The 21,315-nt window shown below is 41.9% G+C and overlaps 1 protein-coding gene across 1 annotated transcript in view; it reads left to right on the top strand.

Moving 5' to 3' along the window:
- Positions 1 to 19,928, top strand: part of STOML3 (stomatin like 3) — a 24,054-nt gene extending 4,126 nt beyond the window's left edge. The window contains 7 exon segments of the mRNA XM_017854122.1: positions 5,225 to 5,309; positions 8,808 to 8,909; positions 8,991 to 9,063; positions 12,968 to 13,050; positions 15,135 to 15,338; positions 16,954 to 17,088; positions 18,800 to 19,928. Of these exon segments, the coding sequence (XP_017709611.1) occupies positions 8,898 to 8,909; positions 8,991 to 9,063; positions 12,968 to 13,050; positions 15,135 to 15,338; positions 16,954 to 17,088; positions 18,800 to 19,024 (732 nt within the window). The 5' untranslated portion in view covers positions 5,225 to 5,309; positions 8,808 to 8,897 and the 3' untranslated portion in view covers positions 19,025 to 19,928.
- Positions 19,929 to 21,315: the final 1,387 nt, after the last annotated feature.

Raw genomic sequence — 21,315 nt, 5'->3', positions numbered from 1 at the left:
CCTCCCCCTCCCCCTCTCCTTCTTTTTAGACAAAGTGTCGCTCTGTTTCCCAGGTTGGAGTGCAATAGCACGATCTCGGCTCATTGCAAACTCTGCCTCCTGGTTTCAAGCGATTGTTCCACCTCAGCCTTTTGAGCAGCTGGGATTACAGGCGTGTGCCACCACGCCCAGCTAATTTTTATATTGTTAGTAGAGATGGGGTTTCACCATGTTGGCCAGGCCGGTCTCAGACTCCTGACCTCAGGTAATCCACCTGCCTTGGCCTCCCAAAGTGCTGGGATTACAGGCGTGAGCCACCGTGCCCAGCCCTGTTTTCTTCTAGAAATGATGTGTGAGTGAGGGTACAGTCAGGTGGAATGTATGGAGAAAAATGCAAGGACATATGGTTCTTTGGTTAATTGACTTTTTTGAGAGAAAATGGAATCTTGTCTGATGAACCATGATTTCTATACAAGGACTTTCCAACAGATCACTAATTCTATTATGTTGCTGAACATCGCCCTGATCCTGTACTTCAAAGCACTTAAAAGTATGCCCTGCATCCATTCAGCATCCTCTGTGAAGCAGGAGGTGGAGACAAAAAATAAAATACCTGCTCTCAGAGCACTAAAAATTTACGGGGAAGACACAAAAGTTACTAAAAATTACAAGGTCCTATAAACAAAGTTATGATAGAGGGTGTACAATCATGTGCCGCTTAACAATGAGAGTACACTCCGAGAAATACGTTGTCAGGTGATTTTGTCATTGTGAGAACATCATAGAGTGGACCTACACAAACCTCAGTGGTACAGCCTACTGTACTCCTGGGCTATAGGGTGCAGCCTATGGCTCCTAGCCTACACACCTGTACAGCATGTCACTGTACTGAATACTGTAAGCAGTTGTGACACTGTGGTATTTGTATATCTAAACATAGAAAAGGTACAATAAAAATAAGAACTATTGTAATCTTATGGGACCACCACCATATATGTGGTCCATCGTGGACTGAAACATCATTACATGGTGTGTGACTGTACTAGAAACTCAAAAGAGGAGCACCCAAAGGTGAGGGTGACAGAGAAAAATCTTCTTGGAAAAGAAGGGGATGTTTGAGCTGAGCCCTGCTGAGGAAAATGTGGGATGCAGAAGTGGGCTGAGGAACACAAAGACCTGTGCGAAGGGACAAGATGTGTGAGAACCTAGGTTACTTTCTCTACTGCAGGGGTATTCATGTGATGTTAGCACATGGCTTGACTCCCTCATCTGGATCACCTAGACCCATACTGAAAGACCATCGAAAGTCCTGCTACTTGAAAAACAGATTACGAATGTGCAAAGAGCCCATGTGTGCAGCCTGGGCTCTGAGTGGCAGCCTTGCGGTTGCTCCTCCTTTGGGGTGATGGCGATGGGATTCAGCATCCCATTGCCGTCATTGTAGGGGACAATGCCTCCAGGGCATGAAAAGGGACACTCAAGGGGGCTTTGATTGTGTTGGCAAGGTGTATATTCTTAAGTCAAATAGTGGGTTTAAGCCTAATAGTGGGTTTAAGCCTTTCTCTGAAGATGATTTTGAGGGCTCTCAATTTAAAGAGGAAAGAGTGGGGGTGTTGAGAAGTACACAATTTTCATGTAAGAGAGGGGTAGGGGGAAAATAATCAGTCACTCATGCCTGTGTCTGGCTCAGTGAATCTGAATTTTTATATAAGGTAACAGACAGATAGGGGAAAATTCAGGGAATCTGCATTTTACATAAGGTAACAAAGATAAATGGGACAGGGGAACAATCAGATATGCATTTGTGCCAGGTGGACAGAGGGGTGATGCATCTGTAAAGATAAGCTATCCATTTACATTGCTATGGTGAATTTTAACAGAAATGCTTTAGGGTAAACATCTTGGAGCTCAGTAGGAATTTCCTTGTGGGCAAAAATATGGGGGAGGGGTGTAGCTTTTCATCTTGTAACCATCTTATTCAGGAACCAAAAGAGGAGGTAGATTTTTGTGACCCATTTCCCAGCTTGACGTTTCCCTTTGGCTTAATGAGTCTGGGGTCCTAAGATTTATTTTCTTTTCACAAGGTAGTTTCACAACTCAGATAATGGTGCCCACTGAAGTTAGGCTTTTACTTCCCACAGAAACTGATAGATAGGGGATGCCACTTTCTTTGATGTTTATATTCCAAAGGCTAGCTCCTGAGACCTTGAGAAATTTAGTCCTGGGTTGTGAAACTGGCAAGAGGCTTTTCAAAAGATTTAAATCTCAAAGAGGCAGAGAAAGAGTTTATATAAGCTAGTATATCCCATTAATGAAACGATACAAAATAAACATATTTTAAAACAAAGAAAAAAGAATTTATAATGACAATTTTGTTTTGTTGTTTTGTTTTATTTTTTATTTAAGAAAATGCCCTAAGAAAAGGGAGATTAGGGGCCTAGGGTCAAGAAGAAGCCCGTCTAAAGTTTAATCAAGCTGAGATTCGCTTTAAGGTTTTTTGCTCACGGTTATATCTCTGAGATTCATCCATATTTTACATACAGCAGTAGTTTTGTCTTTTTTTCTGGCTGAGTAATATTCCTTTGAATATGAATATACCACAACTTCATTTATCCATTCTACTGTTGATGGATTTGGGCAAACTTTGTTATGCCCAGACCCTTTATTCCCCGAAGAAAGTCCACCAGAATCCGGGAGTCAAGCCAAGCGGCCAAGGATCTTTAATGCATAGTTCGACGTTGGCTCCCTCTGCTTTTACAACCATACAAGAGGGCCCTGCAATGATGCATGCTGGCCGCTTTCTTATAGCCGATGCCATCAGCGATATGTTTAAGGCCTCGAGTACAAGGAGATTTTCTTTTGGGTTGCAGCATTACAACTGCGAATTGGGTTAATTACAATTTAACAGCTGGCTTTCCATTTGTTCCCGCCGCTTTTAAGTTAAAATACAAACGTTATGATCTATTATCAGGGGGGCTCTCTAGGTGGTGCTTTGCTGGCTGTGTGGAGGGTGGGGATGTGTTGCTGTTGGGCCTCAGGAGTTGCCGGACAAAATAGAGGATGTGTTCTGTACGTTTTCGGCCCAGCGCTCAAGATATGCTTGCAGTACCGTAATTAGCAGCAAGGACAGAGACTTTCACAACGTTTGTCCTTACATGCCGTTAGTTCCTATAGATAACTAATTAAACCTAATCGGGGTTGGGATCCGGGGGCGATCTTGTAACTAGGCTGAGGGCGCCGACCAGGCCTGTCAGCGGCCGCCGCCCGGCTGCGTTGCCTGTGGGACCGACCGTTCATTTTCTGCCTTTTAGTTTTTTTTCATTTGATCTCTTTCAACTTCATATCTTGGCTTCTGTGAATAAAATGGCAATGAACATTGTTGAACGTATTTTTCACTCTCATCAGTAGTCATTGCTCTCAGGTATTAGCTGGAAATTGAATACTGAGTCATAAAGTAGGCACCTGTTTAGCTTTAGTAGACACTTCCAAATAGTTTTTGAGGTGATTGTACCAACTTAACTTCTAACAGCACATTTGAGCACTCCAGTTGCTCCTCAACCTTGCTAAACCTGGTTTTGCCAGTCTTTAATGTTTGCTATTCTGGTAGCTGCATACTGGAATCTAATGGTGGTTTTGACTTTCATTTTTTTGGCGTGTAATGTACATCATCCTATTTTGATTGTTTAAAATCATGTCATAATACTTAAACAGTTATTTCTGCTAAGAAACTAAGACTATGATAACACAGACTTGAGATAAAATATTGTAGGTAGTATTGATCTAATATTTAAATACTGTTGACCAAGCTGAAGTTGAGAAATAAACAACCAAGTCACCTAGCCTGTTTTATTGACTATAATTCATTTCTGTTTCTAGTATCATTTAAGTAGGGGTAGTGATATAAAACATTCTCTCCTACTTCCTGGCTCACACAAGTAGCCAATCTCGCCTTGAGTGTTTGGCCCTGGCTCTAAAGGGTATTTAAGTCTCCCGTGGTGTAAAGAGCTGTATCTAAGCACCAGGAATAATGCTCTGGGGATGTGCCTCTACCGGTGAACCTTGGCTTTGCCTCACTCCCTAAGTCAGTAAAGGTAGACACCACCACTGTCAGTTTGTGGAATTTGTGGGTGTCACCTTACCTAATGAGAGATTAAGATGATGGAGGCAACACTAAATAAACCATGAAGTTTTCTGGTTGCAAAATGAAGGGTTGGCCTTGGTTATCTCTAAAGTCCTTCCAGCTGAAGTTCATGGGTGCCTCTCCTCTTGTCAGTGGCTCTGAGCCTCAGCTTTCATAGCTTATGGCTCGACCTTTTTCTTTGCAGATTGAAAGGAAGGTGTTGATTAAATATTTTGCTGCTGTTGTCACAGCTGCACACAGGGGGAAGTCTCCACATGTTTCACCAGCTGCAGACTTCCTAGAAGTAAGTGCAGCAGAGTAATTAACCTGGTATCATATCCGTTTCTATTGTTTCCGTAACCGCCCACGGGATTCTTCCTGCCCCTGCAAAAGAAAGACCACAGCATTGCAGTAGAAAAAGAGTTTAATAGTTTGGAACTCTTGGAGACATGTTTCCCATTTTATTCTCCAGCACAGCTTTTGGCATAGAATTGATAAAATATTTGTTAAATGAATGAAAAAACCAGGGGCAATGTGTTGGGGGCAGCAAAATCCAGTTCTCTACTAGGAAGTAGGCATATGATGGTGGCTTTATGGTTATGTAACAATTGTCCAGAGACTACACACATTTGTGGATTTGGTTCAAACAGACGATCAAATGTGGTCGTCACTTAGTGACCAACAAAGGTGTTGTGCAGCCCCTTTTTCTTCCATCATCCCCTCAGAGCCTTGTATAGCTTGAAGTAGGGTGATTTCTGAAGATCTTTGTGTTTAATAATACAATCCCAGCATATTCAGTCAGATTACAATTCAGTCAGAATTGTAATCTTCAAAAGCTGTTCTCAGTATAGCATCCTAGTTTCAACTGTGGGAGCGAGTGGGGAGAGAGACAGGCTGCCAGGAAGAGTTGCTCTGTGTGGTCCCATTCCCGGCTGTGCATGCTCCCAAGGCTGAGCTGGGAGCCTGCAAGGAAGGTGACAGCAGCACTCACAGCTCCACTTTAACTGGCAGCTAATGAGACCGCAGGCTCCACCAATTCTGCCAGAAGCCACGGCCTGGCTGATTCTAATGCTCCTGTGTAACTCTTGGAAGAATAGTCACATTCTCTTCTCTTGTCTCTGGCAGCATTTCCATTACCTAATGGAGCTGAGCCTCATGTGCACATGTAATGATGCAAGGGCTTGATGGAACTCTAGAGGCGAGCTTGTAGGTCAGTGCGCTTTTCTCTGTGACAAATACTTGCTTATGCAGCTGGTGTTAAGGCTGTGTCTACTTTGGAAATGTCCAGGGCTTGGCTCTGGCCATTAAGCACAGTTGGTGTCCTGTTGGAGTCCCAGCATGCTGTGCTGCTAGTCATAGCCCCAGAACACCCCAAGGTTTCTGAATACCAAATATTGCAGTGCCAGGAGGGAGGAAATACACCAAACATGGCAGGAACTGTGCTGCCTTCACAATAGTTTTACCAAGATTTTATAAAGGTGCATATTAGCCCAGTGAGATGTGTAAAAGCACAGTTATTACAGCCTTGTCTGTATCGGCAAAATTGCAAATAACCTTAATGATAAATAGGAGAATGGTAAGTAAACTGAGACACAGGTGTAAGATGCAATAGTATGCAACAATAAAGAAGAATGAGGTAGTTGGAAATCTATACATGATATAAAGTAGAAATGTGGGTACAGTGTAATGCCATTTATCACAAAATAAAATTTATAAATCAAAGCCAATATTTTCTAAATGTAGATATATGTATGTAAATACATAGGAGTGGGTCTATAGAGAATGCACACCAAACCAGTAACTATAGAACTTCTCTAGATAAAAGTGGGACTGAGGAGAGGATGATTCGGGAAACTTTAGTTGTGTTGCTTAAATTGTTTTTTTTTCAATGAGAATGTATATCTGTAGGCTCTCATGAATACTAAAAAAGCACTAATAAAATTTGACAAAGATTCTATGAGAATGCATAAAGTGTCTTTCCATCTTGTGTAATGATAGTCTGATTCACCTCCATGTGGGTCCAAAGTTTTGCGAGGTGATATTTTAGAAATTTAAATTTCAGAGTATTCAGGCAAGCCCTTATTGTTCAGAATATATATTTATATGCATTTGGAGCCTATAAAAGGCCATTTGTACTCAAAAGTTTTTAATACGAAATATGTATCTAAAATGTAGTGATTTTCACCTATCAGAATGTAACGACTGAGAAGGTTGGAATGATTTAAGGAGAACAGGACGTGTGTGAATATGCACATCTATACTGTTGGTGAGAGTGGAGGTTGGTACAAACTTTTGAAAGGCATTTATCATCTATCAAAATTGTATGACCTAACACTTCTACTACTAGGGATTTATCCTACACAAGTGCCCCAAAACACACATTTAAAAACATTCTTCAAAGCGTTGTTTGTAAGAGCAAAAGCCCAGAATTCTCCTAAATATTCATGAATTTGGCTCAGGTCTCAAAAAATTAGTGGCAGGAAAATGGGTAACTGGGGATGGATTTGAGGTAGTGTCATTTAGGTTTAGTGACTTTCTGCAATTGGATAGGGAAGAGGCAATGATGACCTGCCTAACCTGGGCAACAGGGTGGATGGTGGAGGCGTTGACTGAGATAGAGACAGTATATGGCGTTTGTAGAATGAGCTGGCTGGGGATATCTAGTCCTAGTGCTTGTAACTGAGATAGATACAGTATATGGCATTTGTAGAATGAGCTGGCTGGGGATATCTAGTCCTAGTGCTTGTAACTGAGATAGAGACAGTATATGGCGTTTGTAGAATGAGCTGGCTGGGGATATCTAGTCCTAGTGCTTGTAACTGAGATAGATACAGTATATGGCATTTGTAGAATGAGCTGGCTGGGGATATCTAGTCCTAGTGCTTGTAACTGAGATAGATACAGTATATGGCATTTGTAGAATGAGCTGGCTGGAGATATCTAGTCCTAGTGCTTGTGTATGGAGAATATAAATCAGCTGGAGGAGATAATGGGGATGAGAATGGGGGTGGTTGTCAAGCAGAACGGAATAAGGAGGAACAAGGATTTAAAAGGAGGTAAAATGGGCCGGGCGCAGTGGCTCATGCCCGTAATCCCAGCACTTTGGGAGACCAAGGCAGGAGTTTGACTTGAGGTCAGGAGTTTGACACCAGCTTAGCCAACATGGCGAAACCCCTTCTCTACTGAAAATACAAAAATTAGCCATGCGTGGTGGTAGGTGCCTGTAATCCCAGCTACTCAGGAGACTGAGGCAGGATAATTGCTTGAACCTGGAGGTGGAGGGTGCAGTGAGCCGAGATTGCGCCACTGCACTCCAGCCTGGGCGACAGAATGAGACTCTGTCTCAAAAAAATAAAAATAAAAATAATTAAAGGAGGTAAAATGGTGACTATAAAGAATGCTAAATTAGAAGAGTCAGCCAGACCTGCTTATTTTACAAACAAGAATCCCTGGCCGGGTGCGGTGGCTCATGCCTGTAATCCCAGCACTTTGGGAGGCCGAGGTGGGTAGATCACGAGGTCAGGAGATTGAGACCACCCTGGCTAACATGGTGAAACCCCGTCTCTACTAAAAAATACAAAAAATTAGCCGAGTGTGGTGGCGGGCGCCTGTAGTCCCAGCTACTCGGGAGGCTGAGGCAGGAGAATGGAGTGAACCTGGGAGGCAGAGCTTGCAGTGAGCTGAGATTCCACCACTGCACTCTAGCCTGGGTGACAGAGTGAGAAAAAAAAAAAAAAAAAAAAAATTCCAGAGACTTCAGAAATTATATAATTGATGTAATTAATGCTACAGAGTTTTAGGTGGTTGAAGTAGGACTTTAACTCAGTTTCATCTTATTGCAAAGCAATATTCATTAAGCCAAAATGCACCTGCTATCATAATGTGTGATTAACAAGAAGAGATCTTATGTGATGAGCCAATATAACAAAACTTTTATGAAAAGTTAGAAATGGCAAATATCAACATCTGACAACAAGTCCCTGGAATACATATTCATCTGTAAATGGGATAATAGTAGAATACCTGTTTAAAACTGTAGATGTTAATGTATGGCCCAGGAGCCATATAAAAGTAATCTTATTTAATCCTCATCAAATTCTCTAAGGTGGGTAACTTCTAACCCCATTCTACAGATGAAGAAATGGAAACCCAGAAACTGAGTGGTCTTCTAACCTAATGCTTTAGAATTGGTAAGTGACAGAGCTCACATAAAAACTCATACCTCAGGACTTTTCAGGATATGTTTCCATGTGCCATGCTGTGTCCCTCTGGGTATAATAGTACCTACCTACCTGTCTTAGAGGGTACTTTGAATTTTACCTCGAGAATTCACAGAACCCAGACATCTGATGATTCTGGTGTGGATGGTCCAGAGATTATATTTTGAGAACCACTGTTTATGTGTTTTGAGAATAATAAACTATAGCAACCCTAGAAAATGTAATAATAATTATTCCTGCTTATTGTTATGAGATTTTTCTTGGAAGGAATAAGTTCATTTTAATTTTTAAAAACCTGAATAAACATTTGAGTGTGTGTGTGTCTGTGTGTGTGTATGTAACTACATTCATGGTGTAAATGGATTTAGGTTTCCTATTCAGCCACATCAGGCTTGGCCAGCTGTCTGGATAGGCTCCACACCCATGCAGCTGGGTGGCTTTTTAAAGAACCACATTGGTTACAGATTTGCTTCCTTCTCATTTCCTAGGTGTCAACAGTAAATGGCTTGGTGTATGTGGCTGGCTCCTGTTTTCCCTCTTTCCTGTTGGTGATCATTACCTTCCCCATCTCCATATGGATGTGCTTAAAGGTAACACCCTGGGACATAAACTGGGCTCTCTATATGAACTGACAAACCATTAGGACTAAACGTTCTCCCTTAATCTCCTAGATCATTAAGGAGTATGAACGTGCTGTAGTATTCCGTCTGGGACGCATCCAAGCTGACAAAGCCAAGGGGCCAGGTATGAATGACGCTGTGGCTGCCTCTGACAAAGATCAGGGACACCTAATACTACTGCTACCACCTTCAGTATTTTTCCTGGTGGTGCCTATTAAGAGTCAAAGAAAAATTGCTGGAAGCTGGCTTTCTTGCCTTTTGGTACAACAGAAGAATGCCACCTTTTTATGCAAGTTGGTGGGAATGACCACCAGTTTGAGAGTCTGGAAATCTGGCCTGGCTTCCTAATTCTCCCTCTGAGAGATTCAATGAATGTGAGCAAAGGGTGGCTCTGGTTACATTGGCTGAATGTCACTTATTACCAGGACCACCAGGAGAATGTGGGAAGAATAAGAGGGAAAGTAAATGGCCAATGTAGACCATTAAGTTACTCGAGAGTATATTGAGAGCTGGTGTCTGATGCTCACTCTTTGAAAAGAACTAAGTGAAAAGCAAAAGGTAATTTCCTCTCATGGTAAGTAGATGCATAGAAAGATAGAGCTGGAAACCATTGTACGATGCCTTTTGCCAAACCCCTAGGTTTTGAAAATAAAGAACATGAGGCCTACATAAGTTTGATGAATGATCTAAGATTATCCTTATAGTTAGAAATAAAGATGAGCTTTCAGGCCTTCTAACATCTAGTATAGTATAGTGTTTATTTCCATCCTTTCTTTACCACCTTGAAAAAGAAAATATTCCAAATAGTCATGTTATAAAAGGTGGTTTTATTCGTTTGTTGTTTCTTATTTTTGCCAGCGGTTGGGGTGTATACTAAAACTATAAGGTACTAAAACTCCCTGAAGTAAGATATTGATTTAATGCTCATAACTTCTCTGAGCATATATGTAGTTGAACCATAGGAAATTGCTGACTTTGTTTTGACTCCCAAACATGGCAATTTCATAGGATTAATTCTAATACTCTGGAAATCAGGGGCTACCAAAAGCACTGTCTTAGAAGGCACAGGAAAAGCAATCGTTACTAGCTATATTTCTCTGATAACATTTGCTTTCTGCCCCCATTATGGCTTATTTGAATAAATTGTTCTCTCTGCAACCGGAAGGTCTCTGGGGTAGGAACTTTGCTAAGCATCACGATGCTGTGTGGGCTTTGCCCTTGGCCATAAGCCATGGATCTGTTAATATATAAAAAAGTATGGGAAACTTCAAGAGGAGAAACTTGTGAAGGAGGCCTCTTGGACTTTTTTTTTTTTTTAAACAGAGTCTCGCTCTGTTGCCGAGGCTGGAGTACAGTGGCGTGATCTCGGCTCACTGCAACCTCTGCCTTCCAGGTTCAAGGATTTTCTCTCCTCAGCCTTCTGAGTAGCTGGGATTACAGGCATCCACTATCATGCCCGGCTAATTTTTGTATTTTTGTAGACATGGGGTTTCACCATGTTGGCCTGACTGGTCTTGAACTCCTGACCTCAGTTGATCCGCCCATCTCGGCCTCTCAATGTGCTAGGATTACAGGCATGAGTCACGGCACCCGACAGCCATTTCAAGTATAATCTCACTTGTCTAATTTCATAAACGACCTAAGAAAAAGAAGGTAAAAACTACTTACAGATATTTTCGTGAGTTTGGCAAAGCAAGAATCCTTCAACTGAGGTATAACAGTCCAAGATTAACTTCTTCCTGGTTGTGTTCCACCTGATGGGGCTAAGATTATAAGTTAAAATAAAATTGGATCCAAGAGAAGCAGAACAGCCAGAACTTGGAGGCCTCTAGAGAAAAATACATCACTTTTAAAAGAATTTTCCCTGAAGATTTCACCACTAAATGTCTCAGGATAACAACTCTCGTCATACCTGTCTCTGGGGTAATGAGTTACCTCAGAATGTCATAAGGACAAGAGGGAAACGAGCCAAATTGCTAATGGAAAACCTTTCCACTTTTATAAATTGTAAATTATTCTTGAATCATAGCTGACACTTCATGAGCATTTAACACATACCTGGTGCTGTGGTTAGTACTTTATTTCATTATCATGTTGAATCAGGCTTAATCTTCACTACCAGCTTATATCTATTAGGTAACCGAAGTGTTGGGTGAGTTTCCACTAGTCACAAGGCTACTAGGTAGTAGGGCTGGGACTTAACTCTGTCTAGTTCTCAGGTCCATGATTTTAACCACAGTGACCTGGCACCAAAAATAGCAGTAAGGTTTAGAGGCCAAAAGAAAGAAGCACTTTAGCAGCCTATTTGGCAGATACTGCCACCCCTTTACGTGGTGTTCGGCTCCAGAACTGGTTTCTGCTGTGAAAACAAAAACAATAGTGCAAAGCCTTCTTGATTAATGGAAATAGATTAGTGTCCCCATCTTGCCGACATGCCTTGTGGTTCTAATCTTTGTAACTCTCACAGTAAAGAACAACATTCACCAGGGTAATGTTAAGAGTTCCCAGGGTCCTTTAATGAGCTTTCTTATGCCCATCCTTCCCTGACCCAGCCCCAACTTTAATGCCTCACAAATCAGAAAGAAGTAGATGTGTTTACAGCTGGAGAATGCTATTGCACATGAATTAGATCATGGCTGTGGAGAAACTATTAATTCTGGAATACATTGATTTAGAGGAATGCGAGCCCCTGGGAAGATTTTAATTCAATAATCCTATATTACTATTTAAATTGACTGAGAATGTTGGCAGCCACTGATATTCAAAGTCAAAAGTCTATTACTTGAATCTGTTACGTGAGTGTCTTTATTTTAAGGAAACTACTTTCCAAAATATTTTTTTGGTGGAGTATTTTAGAGCAAATACAAAATACCAGATCATGTCATTTTACCTGTGAACAATTTAGTCTGTGCCTCTAGCTGATAAGGACTTTATTAACACCATGCTGCTATGGTCTGAGTATTTGTGTCCTCGCAAAATTCATAGGTTGAACCTAATCACCAGTGTAATGATATTAGGAGATGGGCCCCTGGGAGGTAATTAGATCATAAGGGAGTCATCCTCACGAGTGGCCTTGTAAAAGAAGTCTAAGAGACCTGCCTTGTCCCTTCCAGGACACCACATGACCATCTATACACCTGGAAATGGGCCCTCACAAGGCACTGTATCTATATGCACCTTGATCTTGGACTTTCCAGGCTCCAGAACTATATGAAATAAGCTTCTGTTGTTTATAAGCCACCCAGTTTATGGTATTTAGCTGCAGAAGCCTGAACAGACTAAGACACATGCCATTATCACAACCAGTACAGTGAACTAGAACACCTTAATATCTTTTTTTTTTTTTTTTTTTGAGATAGAATTTCGCTCTTGTTGCCCAGGCTGGAGTGCAGTGGCACGATCTCAGCTCACTTCAGCCTCTGCCTCCTGGGTTCAAGTGAATCTCCTTCCTCAGCCTCCCAAGTAGCTGGGATTATAGGCACACATGACCGTGCCCAGCTGATTTTTTTAATTTTTAAAAAATTTTTAGTAGAGATGGGGTTTTCCCATGTTGGGCAGGCTAGTCTTGAACTCCTGACCTCAGGTGATCTGCCTGCTCTGGCCTCTCAAAGTGCTGGGATTACAGGCATGAGCCACCATGCCTGGCCTTAACAAGTCTTTTAATATGCATTCTGTGTTCAAATTTCCCACTTGTCCCAAAGGTGCTTTTCACAATTGGTCAGAATATTATTTTAATTAATGTCAAAGTAAACACTTGGATAGAAGCAGATTGTTTTAAAATAAAACCAAAATTAAATGTCAGGGATCTTTAGCTTCTTACTAAAAGACTTTACTTCCCAGGCAATTCCTTTTCCTTAGTCACTGACTTAGAGGATGAATCATTTTCCTCAGAGTTTCACGTGTTCATACTGAAGATCATCTGAGAAACATGTATCGCCCCATGTAAGTGATGCACCATACTGCTATGAGACTACTTGTAGTTATTTTCAATAGAGCAACATTTTAAACTGATTTCTTTTTTCTCATAGGTTTGATCCTGGTTCTGCCATGCATAGATGTGTTTGTCAAAGTTGACCTCTGAACAGTTACTTGCAACATTCCTCCACAAGAGGTAGTACTGATGAAGGATATGTCACTGGAAATTAAAGGTGTATTTTCCCTATTGTACGGACAATTACAACTTTATAGTACACTTTTAAACTACAGGAGGGGAAGTGAGCTGAGTACCCCCAGAGACCTGCTTGAATTGCCCTTGGTGGTTCCTGAAACTACCAAGAATTTGTTTTGCCAAATGAGAAGGAAGCCAAGAGCAAGGAGACTTAGAATTGGCCTGGTGTGAGAAAGCCTGACAGCGGAGACCTAGTCAGCAGGAAGGCTGAGCTGGAGAATGACAGAGCAGAAGCTTGAAAGAGACGGGCACTGTATAAAACAGCTGAATAGAATCTGACAGAGGGCAGATGGAGGGCAGTGGCTGTTTTTGATTCTACCCTCTCTATCACCTTCTCTGAAGAATTTTTCATAATATCCACATGAGTACCATTTGCTTTTGACTTTAAATTATTTCTGTGTTTGGATGCAATAGAGGGGCAGGCATAAGGACAGAGGAGAGGCTGTCAGGGCCCACTCGTGTTTGTATTTCACATAAGTCTTCTTCATTTTTTTTTTTTTTTGAGACAGAGTTTCACCCTTGTCGCCCAGGCTAGAGTGCAGTGGTGCAATCTCGGCTCATTGCAACCTCCGCCTCCCGGGTTCAAGCGATTCTCCCAAGTAGCTGGAATTATAGATGCCTGTGACCGCACCCAGCTAAGTTTTGTATTTTTAGTGGAAACAGGTTTCACCAAGTTGGTCAGACCGGTCTCTCGAACTCCTGACCTCAGGTAATCCGCCCGCTTCGGCCTCCCAAAGTGCAGTGATAACAGGCCTGAGCCACTGCACCCAGCCCACATAAGTCTTTTAATTCTTGAGATACTACAAGTAAATGACCAAAACAGTAACTCAGCAATAGGGAAGAGGAACAGAGTTACTAATTATCACGTCACCCTCTCATAACCAAAGTGGTTCAGGTTAGAGGAAAAGAAATGCAAGACCTAGGATATGGGAGGGCAATGGTGATAAGAAGACAGAAAATCAACATTTATAAATATATGTTAATTTTCTTCTGTCTGGTTCAGGAAACTCAGCCAGGACTCAAACATGATGTCTTCATGTCACTTAGGAACTGCAGAATACTTACTTTTGAATTCAGCCCCGGGTCAGACGTGGTGGCTCATGCCTGTAATCTCAGCACTTTGGGAGGCTGAGACAGGAGGATTACTTAAGGTCAGGAGTTCAAGACCAGCCTGGCCAACATGGTGAAGCACCGACTCTACTAAAAATACAAAAATGAGCTGGGCATGGTGGCATGCACCTGTAATCCCAGCTACTCAGGAGACCGAGGCAGGAGAATCAGTTGAACCTGGGAGATGGAGGTTGCAGTGAGCAGAGATTGTGCCACTGCTCCAGTCTGGGTGACAAAGCCAGACTCCATCTCAAAAAAAAAAAAAAGACTTCAGCTGCAGTCAGGAGAGGTTGGGATGCTTTAGTGACCTCTGGTAGGGACTTTTCTGGCTCTGTAATGGACAGTTCTAGGTTCTGCTTCCATAGTACACCCAGAAATCTCTCATTTGCTCCAAAACATCCTGTCACATTATTCCGAATGATTGATGCTGAGCCTCTCCATAGAGCTAAATCGATTTTTCTTTACATGGTCTCTGGTGCCATCTGTGTTTTCTAAGAAGCAGTGCTTCAAGTCTGATAAAAACTGAAAACCAAAGAGTACAGGTATCAGGGAAACAAGCGTTCTACCTCTGCTTTGAAGACTGAAGATAATAGAATGACAGAAAGGCTGTACTGTTACATTTAAAATGGAAGGGCCTGTTCTTAGGATGTCAAGTCAAGGGTTTCTGCCTATAGGATGTAAAGCTTCTTAAAGATAAAGTCACAGGGGTAAGTATAATGACAGCTTTAGAGGAATTGCGTATCAGCTGGGAAGATATTCTATCCAAGCCAGAACAGGTTTTAGGTGACTGTAGCATGAGTTGTCGTAACTGCTCTCCTTCTGTGGAGGATGGCTCTTGGGCCATCCTCATTTCACACACTTTGTCAGTAGTGGTGAAAGTTATAAATAAGTGATTTTGCCCTGTTTGTACTCAACAGATTCTCACCAGAGACTCCGTGACTACTCAGGTAGATGGAGTTGTCTATTACAGAATCTATAGTGCTGTCTCGGCAGTGGCTAACGTCAATGATGTCCATCAAGCAACATTTCTGCTGGCTCAAACCACTCTGAGGAATGTCTTAGGGACACAGACCTTGTCCCAGATTTTAGCTGGACGAGAAGAGATTGCCCATAGCATCCAGGTAAAGATACTATGAATTAATAGCCTGTATCTTTAAGTCATTGATTTTAATTATTAGTGATGATGAAATATCAGCAGTTCAAAGCATCCCCACCACATACATGCTTGCACACACTCACACACAGACAACTGCTCTAGAGGTGAGCTTCAGTTGTGATTTCACTTACCTGTTACCACAAGAAATATATTTAAATATCTGAGTGCAAGAAGGCAGTTGCTGAAATTGTGCCCCTTATCCATTTTCTTTGGAATTCAAAATTATGAATTAATATCTTACCAGTAGTCTTTTCTGAAGAAGTTAGAGATCAGATTTATTTTTAGCTTAGATTACTCCAGGAGTGCAGCCATTTCTCAGGTAGCCTATATATTTAAATAGTGTGAAAGTTAAATTCAACTGAGACACCATAGACCTGTCATCTCTAGAAATTCTTACACCATGCCACCAATATCACTAATAACATTAATAGTAATGATAATTATAGTATCAATAAAGATGTAACAGCCATTGATCCCATCTCTTACACACATGAGTTTATTTTCTTAGATCAATTGGATTCTGAGCTTCCTTTCTTTAAGCTAATTATATAAAGGCATTCAACTTTGGTTCTTCTTGGCCTCTCCTCTAGTCCCTAAGGTAGAGGAAAGATCCCAAGCTTTTATGAGGCAGTATGAGTTCTGCATGATAATTCTCCATAGTGTTTATATGTGACCCATGAATTTAAGAGCTCAAAGGTATCCCATCCACAGCCAGGTCATTGACTTCTTGTGAGGTGTCACAATATCTTAGTGTCCTGCAGGGATCACAGAAAGGCAAGGGAGGGATCACTTGCTATTTGGTAGCAGAGATCTCTGCCCCTACCCCTTTAGGGGAGCTATCCTTCTGGTCCTACCATTTCTCAAGACATTCATCTTCTCCAGGATGACCAGCAAGATATCTTCAATGGTTTTAAGCTTTTACAAAGACAAGCGTATCTTTGAATTTACTGCTTCTGCCTGGAAAATATGCCTTGCTTCTTCTTTAAAGCTGGCCATAGAGCAGAAGTTAAACAGAGTGAGATAAATAATATCTCCGAAAGGACTCAATAATTGTATGCGCTGAGTCATTGCTAGGTACTGAGAGATATCTTATATGCATTGTCTCCAAATCTAATAACAGTGCTGAAAGAAAACCTTTTATAAGTAAGAAAACTGAGAGCCAGATAAGTTCAGAAACTGTCGCGATGATTCACAACTGCAAATGGCAGAGCCAAGGCAAAATCCAGGTCTGTCTGAGAAACCCATTCATTGCTGCCTGCTTGATACCAGCGACAAGCAAATTTGGGATATTTGCTCAAATCTAGACGGATCTCATATACCTCCTTGGGAATGGTTTTGGGGTAGATCCTGCTGATAGACACCCACTAAAAGTCTGCCATGAGATTCACTTTAAATTCCAGAAAATGATCAATAAGAAGGTTAACTCTTATTCTCCTCCCAAATTGTCTCACTCCAAATGCTGTAAATGCAACAACAACAACAAAAAAAGAAAAATGTATCTTGCAAATATAAAACATAACAGAAATGTGCATCGTATCACCTGTCTTTCTTATTAGTCTTTTCTTTTGGTTTGGAAACAGACTTTACTTGATGATGCCACCGACCTGTGGGGGATCCGGGTGGCCCGAGTGGAAATCAAAGATGTTCGGATTCCCGTGCAGTTGCAGAGATCCATGGCAGCCGAGGCTGAGGCCACCCGGGAAGCCAGAGCCAAGGTGAGGGCTGTGCAGTTCACACATGGAGGGAGAACCGCCTAGCATTGGGGCCAACAAGGATAGGACTTGAACAGAAGATTGGGTCTCTCAATTATTTTCCTAAGAAAGGGGTTTCTTTTCCCAGTTTTACTGAGAATTTTCCCTGAATTAAAAGGTAACCAGCAGCCTACTGTACCTTGAGGAAGTTTGGTAGCAGGTCTTGCGTTAAGAGGACGCTCAGTAACATACTGAGCGACTTAGCCAAGTAGGTCCCAACTCCAGCCGCATGTCAGTGTTCCCCGGGGAGAATTTAACAAAGCAAAACAGAATACCAATTTCCAAGTCTCATTCAAACCCAGGCTTGAAGCAGTCTCGAGTGGGCTAAGAAACCTATATTTTCATAAAGCTGGGGACTTAAATGTAGCCAACATGGAACCTGTCTTGTGCATCGTTGTTCTTATATATTAGATGTTGCTGGAATAAAAGGGGGCAATTAAATACAATCCAGGTAAGAATTACAAAATGGAAGTGTACCCTGGCTCTGAATGTCCTTGAATCTGTTGAGATTCTGGCTTTCATGCCTGTGTGGATAGCTTTCCTGAAGTATCAGAAACCAACTGGGCTTTGAAGCCTGTGTGTATCCTCTTTGGAAACTCACCTGTTAGCTGATGAAGGTGTTTCTTTGACTCATTTCTCTTTTTTTTTTTTTTTTTTTTTTTTTTTTTTTTTTTTTTTTTTTTTGAGACGGAGTCTGCTCTGCTCGCTCTGTCTCCCGGGCTGTAGTGCAGTGGCCGGATCTCAGCTCACTGCAAGCTCCGCCTCCCGGGTTTACGCCATTCTCCTGCCTCAGCCTCCTGAGTAGCTGGGACTACAGGCGCCCGCCACCTCGCCTGGCTAGTTTTTTGTATTTTTTAGTAGAGACGGGGTTTCACCATGTTAGCCAGGATGGTCTCGATCTCCTGACCTCGTGATCCGCCTGTCTCGGCCTCCCAAAGTGCTGGGATTACAGGCTTGAGCCACCGCGCCCGGCCTCTTTGACTCATTTCTGACTCATCTCTGGTTTATCTGCTAAGCTCCAGCAGCTTCCAAGAAGGGATTCGGCAATGAGAGAAGAGAGATCACTTTTGCACACGGGCAGATGGCCACAGATAGGGCAACTGAATCACTCTTGGACAGTCTGAGAGCTCGAAAGAGTGATGTACTTAAGAGATTGCCAGTGTTACAAGGGCTGGCACTTATTGCTACTTGTAATCAAGAGCCAGGAGAACTAGAAACAATTCTCGGTTTGTAAGAATGACACCAAAGTGGCAACAGAATGAACTTAAAAACATCTAAGATAAGTAAAAATGATCAAAAGGTCAGTTAGAGGCCTTGAATTTCAGACGTCTCTGGAAATGAACGCAGCAAGTCGTGAGGCTCCACAGTGCTTTAAGGCATTAGTAGGGTATGTGCCAAGTATTCATTTGTATTCAAGAGAGGACTTTTACGTTTGTTTGACAATAAAATCTAGGGACCTATCATTTGTAAAATATAACTCCTTACTTCCTGCAACCTCCTTGAATTTCTCTAATTACGTTAGGAAGTGAAACTCTTATCCTGGCCAAAGAAGTAGTTGAAACACATGTGGCAACATGGGGACTAGGGAGAGGGTTATCAATACAGACCCAAGAAAAAAAGGCACTAGTTACAGTGTAAAGTTTTATTTCTGAGCAATTTTTTTCTGTCATTTCAGGTCCTTGCAGCTGAAGGAGAAATGAATGCTTCCAAATCCCTGAAGTCAGCCTCCATGGTGCTGGCTGAGTCTCCCATAGCTCTCCAGCTGCGCTACCTGCAGACCTTGAGCACAGTAGCCACCGAGAAGAATTCTACAATTGTGTTTCCTCTGCCCATGAATATACTAGAAGGCATTTGTGGGGTCAGCTATGATAACCACAAGAAGCTTCCAAATAAAGCCTGAGGTCCTCTTGCTACCGGTAGCCAGTTATTGCATAGAGAGTGGTGTCTATTCCTACGGAGAAGCCAGCAGTTAGAAACGGAGAGAATTCCAACACTATTCATGTAACAGTAACTCCACAGATGGAAGAGCATTGGCAGGAAAAAGCTCTAGAGGCTATATGGAGAAAAAAAAAAAAAAGCAAAAATGTGACCTGTATATTACTTTTATTTTTAGGACCATAATCAACTTTGTAATATTCTTCTATAATTAATTAGTAGTGGTCTCTGACTTTATAGCAGGGACTTTCTGGTAATATGAGAAGAAATCATTGGGTGACTGTGACTAATGTTTCAGAATTACTTTTTAACTGTTGTACGAAGCACTCCAGATGATTTATAAAGTAACATAGGCTTCATATTTACACTATATATTTGCTTTATAATTCCGAAGTAGTTATTTGCTAAATCTCCAGTGGTTGCAATCAAACCCCACAATGCTGAAAACAGATTGATTTTGATGTTAAGAACAAAAGAAGTATGGAAACTTCTAGGCTCAGACATGTCCCCTGTGCCACAAGGCAAACTGCGTTCAGCCCACAGTCCAGGTCTCTTGCTGCATGTCCTGCAGGGAGTGGCCAACTCTCCACCTCCCAGCACCATTGTCAGAGGCTGGGACAGGGCACATGAAAGCGGCCAGCTCCTGTCAACTTATTCACTTACAAGGGAGAATGCTTGGAAAGGTTGCGTTGGTTGAAACCACTGAGGAGCACCACCCTGGGGATTGCATATTTTCACTCTGTTCTTAGTCCCAGGAGCGACAGGTAATCGAGAATGTTTGTGAACTCTATCCATATCCCCTCCCCCACCTGCCAAATAACCTGTTAAAAACAAAGAAGGCATAGAATAGAAATGAATTGCAAAAGTTACATTGTGGGAGGTTATTTCATTGCTATGGTGCAATTTCGTTTTGGAATCAGTTTTGAGAAATGGGCTAGAATTTTAAAAGTTATTATTTTGGACCGTCTTTGTATTACACTGTGCTCAGCCCTTTAGGGATGCCAAGAAATATCTTTATTTTACGGGTAAGGAAGTGCTGTTATGAGGCTAAATCACGTGGCCAAGTTTCCTCAGCTAGTGAGTGCTGGGTTAGGACTGAAAACCATGTCTCAGTCCAAAGTCCTTGTTCCTAAATATCATCAAGTTTTATTTTGAGGAATTGTGAGCCAAAGGGAGAGAGCACTCTAGTTCCTTTTTGCTTTCAACACCAAACTTTTAGGTTCTGGAAGTCCAGGCACCTACTGTAATGTCCAGGACTACACGTGCATGCACACATATGTGTATGTGTAGGCACACCATTCCTACACGCTTCATGTTCCTTTTCACATTCCACACACACCCTCCATATAACCTCACCACCCTCACATCCTCCACCTCTGCTCCCATCCCTCCCTGTCCTTATCACACACATCCTTTCGACACATAGGCATCAACTACATAATGCAAAATGGGAATAACGCTCTATCTTTGCTTTTATAACCTTCCCCCAGCCCCCATGAAACCATAGGAGTGTTGGACAGTCCACAGCTTCTGAAACTAGTACTTGATCCTACTGACTTGATGACTCCAGCACTCATGTTTAACCCACTAAGGCTCATACATTTTCATTATATACTAAGAACTTGCCTTTTAACAGGAATTGAGGACTTAGGAACATCGGCAGAAACCTATAAGACAGGTCATCCGCATCAGCCAGAATCTGAGTCCACAGAGTTATGCCATTTAGACACTTAACTGATAGCCCTTACATCTTCAGAACAATGACACAGGTTCAACCCACGCCAGGGCACCTCCTACACTGAGAGCCACGGGAGAAGGAGGCCCTGCTTATACAAGGGCAAAAGTCTCTTTTTAGCCTTGTTCCAGAAGTCTAGAGCTGTTCCTTGTTTTAGTTTCAGTGATTTGCCTTAAAAATGCAAATCTTTCCTGGCAATGTACATCAAATTGTAAACTAGTTGTTCTTGCTGGAGGTAAACATCGTCTCACTCATTTAGAACCTCTTTTTTGAAATGCACAACCTGGTTGCATCCTTGTGGATTGGCAATGGGGGTATGAGAGCTGTATCAGAATATTTGAGGCTGTGGGAGATGCAGTTTGAAAACTTCTAGGAAACTCAAATTATTCCACCCCCTCCAGTACAAAGTTTCATTAATTCTTTAGCATTATAATAGATCACTTACTGTGTTAGCTACTAAAGGCTGACTAAAGAAGGCTCCTGTGAAGGTGAGTATATTTTGGGGCCAAGGGTCTGGAGAA

The sequence above is a fragment of the Rhinopithecus bieti genome, unplaced genomic scaffold, assembly GCF_001698545.2.
Source record: "Rhinopithecus bieti isolate Rb0 unplaced genomic scaffold, ASM169854v2 scaffold_35538, whole genome shotgun sequence".
Lineage (NCBI taxonomy): Eukaryota > Metazoa > Chordata > Mammalia > Primates > Cercopithecidae > Rhinopithecus > Rhinopithecus bieti.
This window is presented reverse-complemented; position numbering and strand designations above follow the sequence as displayed.